General features: G+C 48.3%; 1 protein-coding gene across 1 annotated transcript in view; it reads right to left on the bottom strand.

Annotated features, from left to right (window-relative positions):
• Positions 1–14659, bottom strand: part of AP1S3 (adaptor related protein complex 1 subunit sigma 3) — a 110753-nt gene that overhangs the window by 21677 nt on the left and 74417 nt on the right. Inside the window, exon 3 of the mRNA XM_063915897.1 lies at positions 177–285. Coding sequence (XP_063771967.1) covers positions 177–285 — 109 coding nt within the window. The remainder of the gene's footprint in view (positions 1–176; positions 286–14659) is intronic.

The raw sequence follows: 14659 nt of genomic DNA, 5'->3' as shown, positions 1-14659 counted from the left end.
TTTCAAAAGTAGGCAAGTATGCCTTTAGTACATCTCTGAATCAGGATTCTAGCTCACAAGAAAGTATGAATCAGTCCTCTAGTCACAAACAAGTATGAAGAAAATGTTATGACCTGAGCAAGCTTCATTTTAAATTGATGGGATACATGAAGTTGCCTAAACCTGCCATTACTTACATTTCCAAAGTATTTATCCAGTAGTTCCACAAGTCGGTGGACGATCTCCAGAGTAAGCAGCTCATTATCCTGATCATCAATGGCACAGCAGAAGTACAGGCTGGCGTACCTAGAGCAACAGAAGAGAGACTGGCATTACATTCCAAACCTCCTGCACATGCAGTACATGGTTCCCATGGCTTAGACTGGGTACACATTAGAACAACAAGGATTGCCGCCGACGGGACAACCGATGTAATGATACGTCACCCATACACAGAACGATATAGTGCGCAACATATTGTTCATTAACCGCATTCAGTTGCATGCTGTCGGCCGCCGGGCCGACCCATCTGATGGGCAGAAGAGCAGATGGGGCGACCCCGATGTCAGTGGGCTGGAGTGCACAATCATAGGTACTAATCTGCCTGTGTGTTTGATACATCACTCCAACCCGTAGAGATCGGACGACATATCGCCCCACAAGTGCCCAGCCTTAATGTTGCACTGTTCAAAGGTTCCTGCAAAATATTATCATCAGGCAAGCATTCAACCCAAGAGGGGCAGACAGAAATAGTGTTAAACTATCTCTAAACTAAACATTTATAAAAAATAAAATCAAGTGAATGCAGCCTGTACCTAGAAATGTCTTTAACAGTAGACAACTATTGCTTAGTATTTATTGGGAATAATAGGATTTTGGTTACCTACCAGTAAATAATTTTTTCGTAGTCCGTAGAGGATGCTGGGGTCCACATTAGTATCATGAGGTACAGACGGGTCCACCAGGAGCCATTGGCACTTTAAGAGTTTGAGAGTATGGGCTGGCTCCTCCCTCTATGGCCCTCCCACCAGACTCAGTCTAGAAGCTGTGCCCGAGGAGACAACATACTTCGAGAGAAGGATTATACACAGATAGTGGTGAGATTCATACCAGCTCACACATACAAGGCACATCAAGTCAACTAGCTTGAACTACTCAGCAACAGCTGAAACATTACTTACCAAGTAACAATGCAGTATTCAACTAAAACGAAGTTGTACTGAACCAAACAACATTTGCAGGAGAACGAAGCGCTGGGCGGGCGCCCAGCATCCTCTACGGACTTTATGAAAAGAATTTACCGGTAGGTAACCAAAATCCTATTTTCTCTTACGTCCTAGAGGATGATGGGGGCCACATTAGTACCATGGGGATGTACCAAAGCTCCCAGAACGGGAGGGAGAACGCTGAGGCTCCTGCAGAACTGATTGACTGAACTTCAGATCATCAGAGGCCAAAGTATCGAACTTGTAAAACTTTGCAAACGTGTTCAACCCAGACCAAGTTGCAGCTCGGCAAAGTTGCACTGCCGAGACACCACGGGGAGCCGCCCAGGAAAACCCCACCTTACGAGTAGAATGGGCCTTAACAGATTTTGGACACGGCAGCCCTGCCGTAGAATAAGCGTGCTGGATAGTGAACCTAATCCAGCGAGAAATAGTCTGCTTAGAAGCAGGACACCCAATTTTCCTGGGATCATAGAGGATAAACAGAGAGTCAGACTGTCTATGACGAGAAGTTCTCTTCACATATATCTTCAGAGCCCTTACGACATCCAAGGACTTTGATGTAATTGAGGAGTCAGTAGCCACTGGCACCACAATAGTTTGGTTGATATGAAATGCCGACACAACCTTCGGAAGAAACTGCTGACGAGTCCGGAGCTCAGCTCTATCTTCGTGGAAGATCAAGTAAGGGCTTTTACAGGATAAAGCCCCCAGCTCGGACACACGTCTAGCAGAAGCCAAGGCCAACAAAATGACCGCCTTCCATGTAAGAAAACTGACCTCTACCTCCTGTAGAGGTTCAAACCAATCCGACTGGAGGAACTGCAACACCACGTTATGGTCCCAAGGCGCTGTAGGCGGTACAAAGGGAGGTTGGATATGCAGAACTTCCTTCAAAAAGGTCTGAACCTCAGGGAGGGCAGCCAATTGTTTCTGAAAGAAAATGGATAGGGCTGAAATCTGGACCTTCACAGAATGCAAACTCAGGCCCATATCCACTCCTGCTTGCAGGAAGAGGAGGAAACGTCCCACTTGAAACTCCACCGTAGGAAACTTCTTGGACTCGCACCAAGAGACATATTTCTTCCAAATACGATGGTAATGTTTAGACGTTACCCCTTTCCTAGCCTGTATGAGGGTAGGAATAACCTTCTTCGTAATGCCCTTCCGAGCAAGAATCAGGCGCTCAACTTCCATGCCGTCAAACGTAGCCGCGGTAAGTCTTGATAGGCGAACGGCCCCTGCTGCAGCAGGTCCTCCCAAAGAGGAAGAGGCCTTGGCTCTTCTTGCAGTAGATTCAGAAGGTCCGCGTACCAAGCCCTTCTTGGCCAGTCTGGGGCAATGAGGATTGCTTGAACCCTTGTTCTCCTTATGAGCTTTAGGATTCTTGGGATGAGTGGGAGTGGTGGAAACACGTACACTGACTGGAACACCCACGGAGACACCAGGGCGTCCACTGCCACTGCCTATGGGTCCCTCGACCAGGAACAATAACGTTGAAGCTTCTTGTTGAGATGAGAGGCCATCATGTCTATTTGGGGTAAACCCCAAAGATCTGTTATTTCCTTGAACACCTCCGGATGGAGTCCCCACTCTCCTGGATGGAGATCGTGTCTGCTGAGGAAGTCTGCTTCCCAGTTGTCTACTCCCAGAATGAAGATGGCTGACAGCACTAACGCGTGCTTTTCTGTCCAGAGGAGTATTCTTGTCACCTCTGACATTGCCACTCTGCTCTTCGTTCCGCCTTGTCGGTTTATGTAAGCCACTGTTGTTTAGTTGTCAGACTGCACTTGAATGGCCTGATTTCTCAGAAGAGGGGCCGCCTGAAGAAGACCGTTGTAGACGGCTCTTAGTTCCAGGATGTTGATGGGCAGCCCGACTTCCAGGCTTGACCGCCGTCCTTGGAAGGTTACTCCTTGAGTGACTGCTCCCCAGCCCCGAAGGCTCACATCCGTGTTTAGAAGGACCCAGTCCTGAATCCCGAACCTGCATTCCTCCAGAAGGTGAGGCAATTGGAGCCACCAGAGGAGTGAAATCCTGGCCTTTGGCGACAGGCGAATTCTCTGGTGCATGTGGAGGTGGGATCCCGACCACTTGTCCAGGAGATCCAGTTGGAAGGTCAGAGCGTGGAACCTCCCGTACGGGAGAGCCTCGTAAGAGGCCACCATTTTTCCTAATAGGCGAATGCATTGATGAACCGACACCCGAGGTGGCTTCAGGACATCCCGGACCATGGCTTGTATCACCAACGCCTTTTCCTGCGGAAGAAACACCCTCTGCACTTCCGTATCCAGGATTATTCCCAGAAATAACAACCTCTGGGTTGGTTCCAAATGTGACCTTGGAAGGTTCAGAATCCAACCGTGACTCTGGAGCAGTCGCGTTGTGAGGACAATGGACTGCCGCAGCCTCTCCTTGGACGATGCCTTTATCAGTAGGTCGTCCAGATATGCAGAGCCGGCCTTAGGCATAGGCAAACTAGGCAAATGCCTAGGGCATTTGGTATGCTTAGGGGCACCAGCAGCTTCTGCTGATTAAAATGATATGCAGCATGCCTATATTCTGTTTGTGACTGCTGCTGTATCTGCATACAAAATGCTACGTTGCAGTGTATTCCTGGAAATCACTGAAATGTAGCATTTCGTATGCGGATACAGCCGCAGTCGCACACAGAATATAGGCATGCTGCATATTATTTTAATCAGCAGAAGCTGCTTGTGTATCCTAGCCACATAGTAATGCAAATAAGATGCATTTTCATAAACAAAAGGCGCCCGACGTTAGCAGAGCTGCCAGCTGACTCATGCCAGGCATCTCCTGCAGAACTAGCGGCGGTGCTAGGGGGCACCAGCCAAAATCTTGCCTAGGGCATCATATTGGTTAGGGCCGGCTCTGCAGATATGGAATGATGTTCACACCCTGCTTGCGGAGGAGAATCATAATTTCCGCCATCACATTGGTAAACACCCTCGGTGTTGTGGAGAGGTCGAATGGCAGCGCCTGGAACTGGAAATGACAGTCCAGCAATGCGAAGCGGAGATCAGCCTGATGCGGCAGCCAGATCGGAATGTGGGAGGTACGCAACCTTGATATCCAGGGATACCAGGAATTCCCCTTCTTCCAGACCTGATATCACCGCCCTAAGAGACTCCATCTTGAACTTGAACTCCTTTAGAAAGGGGTTCAATGATTTTAGGTTGAGAATGGGCCAGACCGAACCATCCGGTTTTGGTACCACGAAAAGGTTTGAATAGTAACCATTGTTCAGCATGTGAGGTAGTACTGGCACAATGACCTGTGCCTCTACCAGCTTTTGGACAGTGTCTTGTAGTACAGTGCTGTCCTCCAACAGAGTTGGCAAGCCTGACTTGAAAAAGCGATGAGGAGGGAGACTTTGAAATTCCAGCCTGTATACCTGAGACACAACATCTACCACCCAGGGATCCAGGCCAGACGATACCCAGACATGACTGAAGTGTCGGAGTCTCGCTCCCACTGGCCCCACCACCGGGGCGTGCAGTCCATCATCATGCGGAGGACTTTGGCGTACCCGAAGCAGGCTTTTGTTCCTGGGAACCTGCAACAGCAGGTTTCTTGGACTTAACCCGACCTCCCCTAAAGAAGGTATTGGAAGTTATGGCCTTTCTAGGCTTGTTAGGCCGAAAGGACTGCGTTGCAGATGAAGAGAAAGATTTCTTCAGAGCAGGTGCTGCTGAGGGAAGAAACTGAGACTTACCCGCTGTAGTGGTGGATATCCACGCATCTAGAGCTTCCCCAAAGAGAGCCTGACCTGTATAGGGTAGGGAATCCACACTTCTTCTGAATTACGCATCGGACGACCACTGGCGCAGCCACAGTCCCCGACCAGCTGAAACAGACATGGAAGATATTCCCGCAGCCATGGAACCCAGGCCTTTCATGGATTCTACCATAAAACCTGCAGAATACAATGCAACGTCATCCCTATCCATAGTATCCAAATCCTCAAGTAAGGTAGCCGACCACTTTACTATTGCCTTTGCAATCCATGCAGTAGCAATAGTGGGAAATAATATGGCCCCTGAAGCAGTGTACATTGATTTAAGCGTGTTATCAATTTTCCTATCAGCCGACTCCTTTAAGGCGGTAGATCCTGGAACAGGTAAAACCACCTTCTTTGAGAGTCTGGACACAGAGGCGTCAACAATTGGCGGGTTTTCCCATTTTTTCCTATCCTCCTCAGGGAAAGGAAATGCCACCTGGACCCTTTTAGGGATCTAGAATTTTTTTCCTCAGGGTTTACCCATGCTTTTTCAAATACAGCATTCAATTCCTTTGACGCAGGGAAGGTTAGCGAGCCTTTTTTATTTTCTGTGCTCAGGTGTGGTATCATTAACATTTAACACATCCCTGATAGCCTCTATCAACAATTGCACCCCCTTTGCAAGAGATGTGGACCCCCACAACACATCCCCATCACCATCTGTAGTGTCAGAATCGGTATCGTCTTGTGTGACATGCACAAGCGCACGTTTGTGGGGGTATATAACGGGGCGTCCTAAGGTACCAGAACCAGGCCATACTGCCATAGAGCTCTGTAATACCTGGGTTGCAGATTCATTACTTGCAACCCTGTCAGAAATCTGAGAAATCCAAGATTTGATAGAGGAAAACCACTCTGGTTCCCTTGCTGGTATCTGTGCTAAACAAGTGCTATCCTGATTACATGGAATGGGATCATCCTGGGAGGATAAATCCTCTGCAGCATATGACACAGTGCCCCTGGACATAGCTAAAGGAGACCATCAAACACTCCACACACACACACACACACACACACACACACACACACACACACACACACACACACACACACACACACACGTGGGGGCAGACAGAGTTTCCACCCAAGAACGGCAAGAGAGACACAGAGATCGGAGCCAACCCACACACAGCGCTTTCAGCAAAGGGAGACCCGTTGTCAGCGCAGACTGTGTCCCTTAATAGGAGAGACAGTCGGTTTACAGCCTCCCCTCCGCCTTCTACAGCTCCCTGGTAAAGTGTACTGACAGTTGGAGCCGACAGTTGGAGCTGCTGTGGAGGGACCTGTTCTTCCATCAAGCACTGTGCAGGCCGGAAAATGGCGCTGGAACGCTGCTGGGTCTGCTCTGAGGAGAAGCTCCGCCCCCTTAATGGTGCGGTCTTCCCGCTCTTCATAGATTATACTGGCCTAAAATAAAACTTGCTGGCTGAGATCCGCGGACCCCGACAGACTTGTGGACCAGTGTGGGGGTAAGCGCTGGCTCAGGTCGCCCCTCACAGCGCCGCACCATGTGCCTCTGAACCTTCACAGGAGCGCAGTTAATACTGCTCTCCCTCCCCATTGCCGCCATCTTCACACCGGCCCCCCGCTTGCTAGGGGAGGTCGGTGACTCACTCACCACTTCTTCAGCTCTGTAAGGGGTTGGCGGCATGGTGCTGGGGCGAGCGATCCCCTGTGGCGGAGAACGATCAGACCCCTCTGGAGCTCAGTGTCCAGTCAGCGGAGACAGTGGCTCAGACCCCGCAGGGCGGAAACTGCTCCCCCCTTTAGTCCCTCGCTGCAGGCAGACTGTTGCCAATAGCCTCCTGTAAAATAAAAAACTCTAAAAACAACTTTTACTAGAAAAGCTCTGTAGAGCTCCCCTAGCTGTGACCGGCTCCTCCGGGCACATTTTCTAAACTGAGTCTGGTGGGAGGGGCATAGAGGGAGGAGCCAGCCCACACTTTCAAACTCTTAAAGTGCCAATGGCTCCTAGTGGACCAGTCTATACCCAATGGTACTAATGTGGACCCCAGCATCCTCTAGGACGTAAGAGAAATACATTTTAATAAAATAAGTGTTTATTTTGCTAAATGACCACACACAATGGAGATGTCCATTTGTTTGAGCGGAGCCAAATTATCCATGGGAATACAGCCCGTCAGTTAATAGGTTTGCATCAGTGATGTCACTGGTTCCATTAAACTGAGAGTGGAGCCTCATTATTCTCTATTAATACGTTTTTACACACCAGGTCCACCCCTGTCCCCTGACTGCTGTTATTTACCCTGCGTAATCCACTATGGTCTATCTATCCTTTTTTAATATATCAATGAACTCTGGAATCTGTGCCGACAGCTTATAAATATATTAAATACAAATAAATTGCATTCAAACAATGGGAAAAACAAAAAACTCAATGTGGTCAGTTTAATAAATTACAATCACAGATTGATTCCAAACACTAAAAAAAACTTGGCCTACATTGGCCAAATATTAAGATACATGGTTGTCAACAAGCACATTACATTCCAAAATAAATAAATCCAGCATGTCTTTTATTATATAATTAGGTGACTGGAGATGAAGGTTTCACTGGATAGCAGGGAGTGACATTGAAGAAACCTGTTGGGCAAGGAGGTAAGGTCTATGCGGAAAGAGTAACTAATAATACAATACACCATGTTCTACTTTTAAACAGGTTTCCTGGATATTATATTCAGCTTATGGGTTGTTCCCATTGAAATGGGGACACTGAGAATATGAGAGAGATTAAAGTTCTAACCCTGACTTTCCCGTGGACGGTCACAATTATGTTGTCCAAGCTCTACCTTTACAAAACCATTTATTTCCCCCAAAACCAAATCTTTCAGGTAATATAATTAGTGTGAAAAGAATGAAAAACATAAAATTTAGACAAACTACAAAAAAAGGTTTTAGAAGCCTAGGTCACTAATAGGGGATCCGGTCTGAAGATCGACAGTGTCTAGGTCGACAATGTTTAGGTCGACCACTATAGGTCGACAGTCACTAGGTCGACATGGATGGAAGGTCGACAGGGTTTCTAGGTCGACATGTGCTAGGTCGACAGGTCTAAAGGTCGACATGAGTTTTTCACATTTTTTTTCTTTTTTTGAATTTTTTCAGACTTAACGATCCACGTGGACTACGATTGGAACGGTAAAGTGTGCCGAGCGAAGCGAAGGCACCATGCCCGAAGCATGGCGAGCGAAGCGAGCCATGCGAGGGGACGCGGTGCACTAATCTGGGATTCCGGTCACTCTACGAAGAAAACGACACACACAAAAAAAAAATCCTCATGTCGACCTTTAGACCTGTCGACCTAGCACATGTCGACCTAGAAACCCCGTCGACCTTCCATCCATGTCGACCTAGTGACTGTCGACCCATAGTGGTCGACCTAAACATTGTCGATTTGATGAACCACACCCCACTAATAGACCCAATGACGTTTAAATGCAGCACCTGAATCCATTGAAATAAAAAATAAATAAAACAATAAATAAATTAATTTAAAAAAAAACAGTACAGCATTGCCAATTTTCTCTAAGAGGTAAACATTGGGCCCAATTCAGACCTAATCGCAGCAGCAAGATTGTTCTCTAATGGGCAAAACCATGGGGGTAATTCTGAGTTGATCGCAGCAGGAACTTTGGGGGTCATTCCGAGTTGTTCGCTCGTTATTTTTTTGTCGCAACGGAGTGATTAGTCGCTAATGCGCATGCGCAATGTCCGCAGTGCGACTGCGCCAAGTAAATTTGCTATGCAGTTAGGTATTTTACTCACGGCATTACAAGGTTTTTTCTTCGTTCTGGTGATCGTAATGTGACTGACAGGAAGTGGGTGTTTCTGGGCGGAAATTGGCCGTTTTATGGGTGTGTGCGAAAAAACACTACCGTTTCTGGGAAAAACACGTGAGTGGCTGGAGAAACGGAGGAGTGTCTGGGCGAACGCTGGGTGTGTTTGTGACATCAAACCAGGAACGAAACGGACTGAACTGATCGCAGATGCCGAGTAAGTGTGGAGCTACTCAGAAACTGCTAAGAAGTGTCTATTCGCAATTCTGCTAATCTTTCGTTTGCAATTTTGATAAGCTAAGATTCACTCCCAGTAGGCGGCGGCTTAGCGTGTGCAAAGCTGCTAAAAGCAGCTTGCGAGCGAACAACTCGGAATGACCCCCTTTGTTAGCAGTTGGGCAAAACCATGTGCACTGCAGGGGGTGGGGGGCAGATATAACATGTGCAGAGAGAGTTAGATTTCGGTGGGGTGTGTTCAAACTGAAATCTAATGTTAAAGAATTGGGTGGACTGCGCACAGAAATACACTACGTTACGGGGAGTGCTGCTGGTGTTAACAAGTTGGTCCTACTTGTTAGAATTAATGGTACAGGAATAGAGATTTTTACACTGCGCTCACCCCCGGTTTCTAATTGTGCATGTATATGCACTGGTGCAATAAATGGTGAAATGTTTGAATGCGTTCCAAATTGATATTTATTTTAAATACAATAACTGATTGTCCAGAATTCGCATATAGGCGTGACTGAGCTCTGTTTGGCTATAATAAGCCTTATGCTAGTTGTGCAGGAGCACGCTTGCTTCTAGATATGATGAAATGAAGTCCATAAGCAAAATGATAATAATAAATGGATTGGGAAAAAATGAAAAAGGTAAAAAAGGTCTATTTGTTAAGCTGCAGGCCGCGGCGTCCCGCTGGTCTGTACAAATTTAGTGCACTTGTTAGGATGACATGCCGTCACTGATGCTCAAGCATTATAGGAGATTACATGAGAGAAAAAGGGACTCCGGACTGGTCTTACCTCCCCCTGCTCCTGCCGCCGTCACTGTGACTGTGTTCGGTCACAGGCCGGAGGCTGGTCAGCCTGGGTTTGGTGCCTGTCTTGGGGGGGGGGGGGGGGGGGGGGGGAGATGCACGCACTGCGACCGCTCTCAGAGCGGTTCGTTACTGCACTCCCTCCGCCTACAGAGACTCACCTTAGTTCTCCTTCTTCGCTGCTGGCTGTGTCAGTGGCAGGCTGTCTCCTTGATGTTTCTCAGTCGTCCGTGACCCGCAGACACTTCCTGGTTTTCAGTCACGTGACCGGGTTCAGTCTCTGGTTCCGCTCCTTCTACTTGATCGTGCCGCTGTTGTGGATGGTGTTAGGGAAATGCTCCAACGCGTTTCGGCCCTTGGGGGCCTTCCTCTGGGAGAAAAAGTGTATGGAAATTTCTCCTATGGTGAAAAAATAAGAATTTACTTACCGATAATTCTATTTCTCATAGTCCGTAGTGGATGCTGGGGACTCCGTAAGGACCATGGGGAATAGCGGCTCCGCAGGAGACTGGGCACATCTAAAGAAAGCTTTAGGACTATCTGGTGTGCACTGGCTCCTCCCCCTATGACCCTCCTCCAAGCCTCAGTTAGGATACTGTGCCCGGATGAGCGTACACAATAAGGAAGGATTTTGAATCCCGGGTAAGACTCATACCAGCCACACCAATCACACCGTATAACCTGTGATCTGAACCCAGTTAACAGCATGATAACAGAGGAGCCTCTGAAAGATGGCTCACAACAATAATAACCCGATTTTTGTAACAATAACTATGTACAAGTATTGCAGACAATCCGCACTTGGGATGGGCGCCCAGCATCCACTACGGACTATGAGAAATAGAATTATCGGTAAGTAAATTCTTATTTTCTCTAACGTCCTAAGTGGATGCTGGGGACTCCGTAATGACCATGGGGATTATACCAAAGCTCCCAAACGGGCGGGAGAGTGCGGATGACTCTGCAGCACCAAATGAGAGAACTCCAGGTCCTCCTCAGCCAGGATATTAATTTTGTATAATTTTACAAACGTATTTGCTCCTGACCAAGTAGCTGCTCGGCAAAGTTGTAAAGCCGAGACCCCTCGGGCAGCCGCCCAAGATGAGCCCACCTTCCTTGTGGAGTGGGCATTTACAGATTTTTGGCTGTGGCAGGCCTGCCACAGAATGTGCAAGCTGAATTGTACTACAAATCCAACGAGCAATAGTCTGCTTAGAAGCAGGAGCACCCAGCTTGTTGGGTGCATACAGGATAAACAGCGAGTCAGATTTCCTGACTCCAGCCCTCCTGGAAACATATATTTTCAGGGCCCTGACAACGTCTAGCAACTTGGAGTCCTCCAAGTCCCTAGTAGCCGCAGGCACCACAAATAGGTTGGTTCAGGTGAAACGCTGAAACCACCTTAGGGAGAAACTGAGGACGAGTCCTCAATTCCGCCCTGTCCGAATGGAACATCAGATAAGGGCTTTTTCAGGATAAAGCCGCCAATTCTGACACGCGCCTGGCCCAGGCCAAGGCCAACAGCATGACCACTTTCCATGTGAGATATTTTAACTCCACAGATTTAAGTGGTTCAAACCAATGTGACTTTTGGAACCCAAAACTACATTGAGATCCCAAAGTGCCACTGGAGGCACAAAAGGAGGCTGTATATGCAGTACCCCTTTTACAAACGTCTTAACTTCAGGGACTGAAGCTAGTTCTTTTTGGAAGAAAATTGACAGGGCCGAAATTTGAACCTTAATGGACCCCAATTTCAGGCCCATAGACACTCCTGTTTGCAGGAAATGTAGGAATCGACCCAGTTGAATTTCCACCGTCGGGCCTTACTGGCCTCGCACCACGCAACATATTTTCGCCAATTGCGGTGATAATGTTTTTGCGGTTACATCCTTCCTGGCTTTGATCAGGATAGGGATGACTTCATCCGGAATGCCTTTTTTCCTTCAGGATCCGGCGTTCAACCGCCATGCCGTCAAACGCAGCCGCGGTAAGTCTTGGAACAGACAGGGTCCTTGCTGGAGCAGGTCCCTTCTTAGAGGTAGAGGCCACGGATCCTCCGTGAGCATCTCTTGAAGTTCCGGTTACCAACTCCTTCTTGGCCAATCCGGAGCCACGAATATAGTGCTTACTCCTCTCCTTCTTATCAATCTCAGTACCTTGGGTATGAGAGGCAGAGGAGGGAACACATACCCTGACTGGTACACCCACGGTGTTACCAGAGCGTCTACAGCTATTGCCTGAGGGTCCCTGGACCTGGCGCAATACCTGTCAAGTTTTTCCCAACGGTTTATAATCATGTGGAAGACTTCTGGGTGAAGTCCCCACTCTCCCGGGTGGAGGTCGTGCTGAGGAAGTCTGCTTCCCAGTTGTCCACTCCCGGAATGAATACTGCTGACAGTGCTATCACATGATTTTCCGCCCAGCGAAGAATCCTTGCAGCTTCTGCCATTGCCCTCCTGCTTCTTGTGCCACCCTGTCTGTTTACGTGGGTGACTGCCGTGATGTTGTCCGACTGGATCAACACCGGCTGACCTTGAAGCAGAGGTCTTGCTAAGCTTAGAGCATTGTAAATGTCCCTTAGCTTCAGGATATTTATGTGAAGTGATGTCTCCAGGCTTGACCATAAGTCCTGGATATTCCTTCCCTGTGTGACTGCTCCCCAGCCTCGCAGGCTGGCATCTGTGGTTACCAGGACCCAGTCCTGAATGCCGAATCTGCGGCCCTCTAGAAGATGAGCACTCTGCAACCACCACAGGAGGGACACCCTTGTCCTTGGTGACAGGGTTATCCGCTGATGCATCTGAAGATGCGACCCGGACCATTTGTCCAGCAGGTCCCACTGGAAAGTTCTTGCGTGGAATCTGCCGAATGGGATTGCTTCGTAGGAAGCCACCATTTTACCCAGAACCCTTGTGCATTGATGCACTGAGACTTGGCTCGGTTTTAGGAGGTTCCTGACTAGCTCGGATAACTCCCTGGCTTTTTCCTCCGGGAGAAACACCTTTTTCTGGACTGTGTCCAGGATCATCCCTAGGAACAGAAGACAAGTCGTCGGAACCAGCTGCGATTTTGGAATATTGAGAATCCAACCGTGCTGCAGCAACACTACCTGAGATAGTGCTACACCGACCTCCAACTGTTCCCTGGATCTTACCCTTATCAGGGAATCGTCCAAGTAAGGGATAACTAAAATTCCCTTCCTTTGAAGGAATATCATCATTTCGGCCATTACCTTGGTAAAGACCCGGGGTGCCGTGGACCATCCATACGGCAGCGTCTGAACTGATAGTGACAGTTCTGTACCATAAACCTGAGGTACCCTTGGTGAGAAGGGTAAATTTGGACATGAAGGTAAGCATCCTTGATGTCCCGAGACATCATGTAGTCCCCTTCTTCCAGGTTCGCAATCACTGCTCTGAGTGACTCAATCTTGAATTTGAACCTCTGTATGTAAGTGTTCAAAGATTTTAGATTTAGAATCGGTCTCACCGAGCCGTCCGGCTTCGGTACCACAACAGTGTGGAATAATACCCCGTTCCCTGTTGCAGGAGGGGTATCTTGATTATCACCTGCTGGGAATACAGCTTGTGAATGGCTTCCAAAACTGTCTCCCTGTCAGAAGGAGACATCGGTAAAGCCGACTTTAGGAAACGGCGAGGGGGAGACGTCTCGAATTCTAAATTTGTACCCCTGAGATATCACCTGAAGGATCCAGGGGCCTACTTGCGAGTGAGCCCACTGCGCGCTGAAATTCATTGAGACGGGCCCCCCACCGTGCCTGATTCTGCTTGTAAAGCCCCAGCGTATACTGAGGGCTTGGCAGAGGCGGGAGAGGGTTTCTGTTCCTGGGAACTGGCTGATTTCTGCAGCCTTTTTCCTCTCCCTCTGTCACGGGGCAGAAATGAGGAACCTTTTGCCCGCTTATCCACGAAAAGACTGCGCCTGATAATACAGCGTCTTCTCATGTTGAGAGGCGACCTGGGGTACAAACGTGGATTTCCCAGCTGTTGCCGTGGCCACCAGGTCTGAAAGACCGACCCCAAATAACTCCTCCCCTTAATAAGGCAATACTTCCAAATGCCGTTTGGAATACGCATCACCTGACCACTGACGTGTCCATAACCCTCTACTGGTAGAAATGGACAACGCACTTAGACTTGATGCCAGTCGGCAAATATTCCGCTGTGCATCACGCATATATAGAAATGCATCTTTCAAATGCTCTATAGGCAAAAATATACTGTCCCTATCTAGGGTATCAATATTTTCAGTCAGGGAATCCGACCACGCCAACCCAGCACTGCACATCCAGGCTGAGGCGATTGCTGGTCGCAGTATAACACCAGTATGTGTGTAAATACATTTTAGGATACCCTCCTGCTTTCTATCAGCAGGATCCTTAAGGGCGGCCATCTCAGGAGAGGATAGAGCCCTTACAAGCGTGTGAGCGCTTTATCCACCCTAGGGGGTGTTTCCCAACGCACCCTAACCTCTGGCGGGAAAGGATATAATGCCAATAACATTTTAGAAATTATCAGTTGTTATCAGGGGAAACCCACGCATCATCACACACCTCATTTAATTTCTCAGATTCAGGAAAACTACAGGTAGTTTTTCCTCACCGAACATAATACCCCTTTTTGGTGGTACTCGTATTATCAGAAATGTGTAAAACATTTTTCATTGCCTCAATCATGTAACGTGTGGCCCTACTGGAAGTCACATTTGTCTCTTCACCGTCGACACTGGAGTCAGTATCCGTGTCGGCGTCTATATCTGCCATCTGAGGGAACGGGCGCTTTAGAGCCCCTGACTG

This window comes from Pseudophryne corroboree, chromosome 4, assembly GCF_028390025.1.
Source record: "Pseudophryne corroboree isolate aPseCor3 chromosome 4, aPseCor3.hap2, whole genome shotgun sequence".
NCBI classification, from domain to species: domain Eukaryota; kingdom Metazoa; phylum Chordata; class Amphibia; order Anura; family Myobatrachidae; genus Pseudophryne; species Pseudophryne corroboree.
This window is presented reverse-complemented; position numbering and strand designations above follow the sequence as displayed.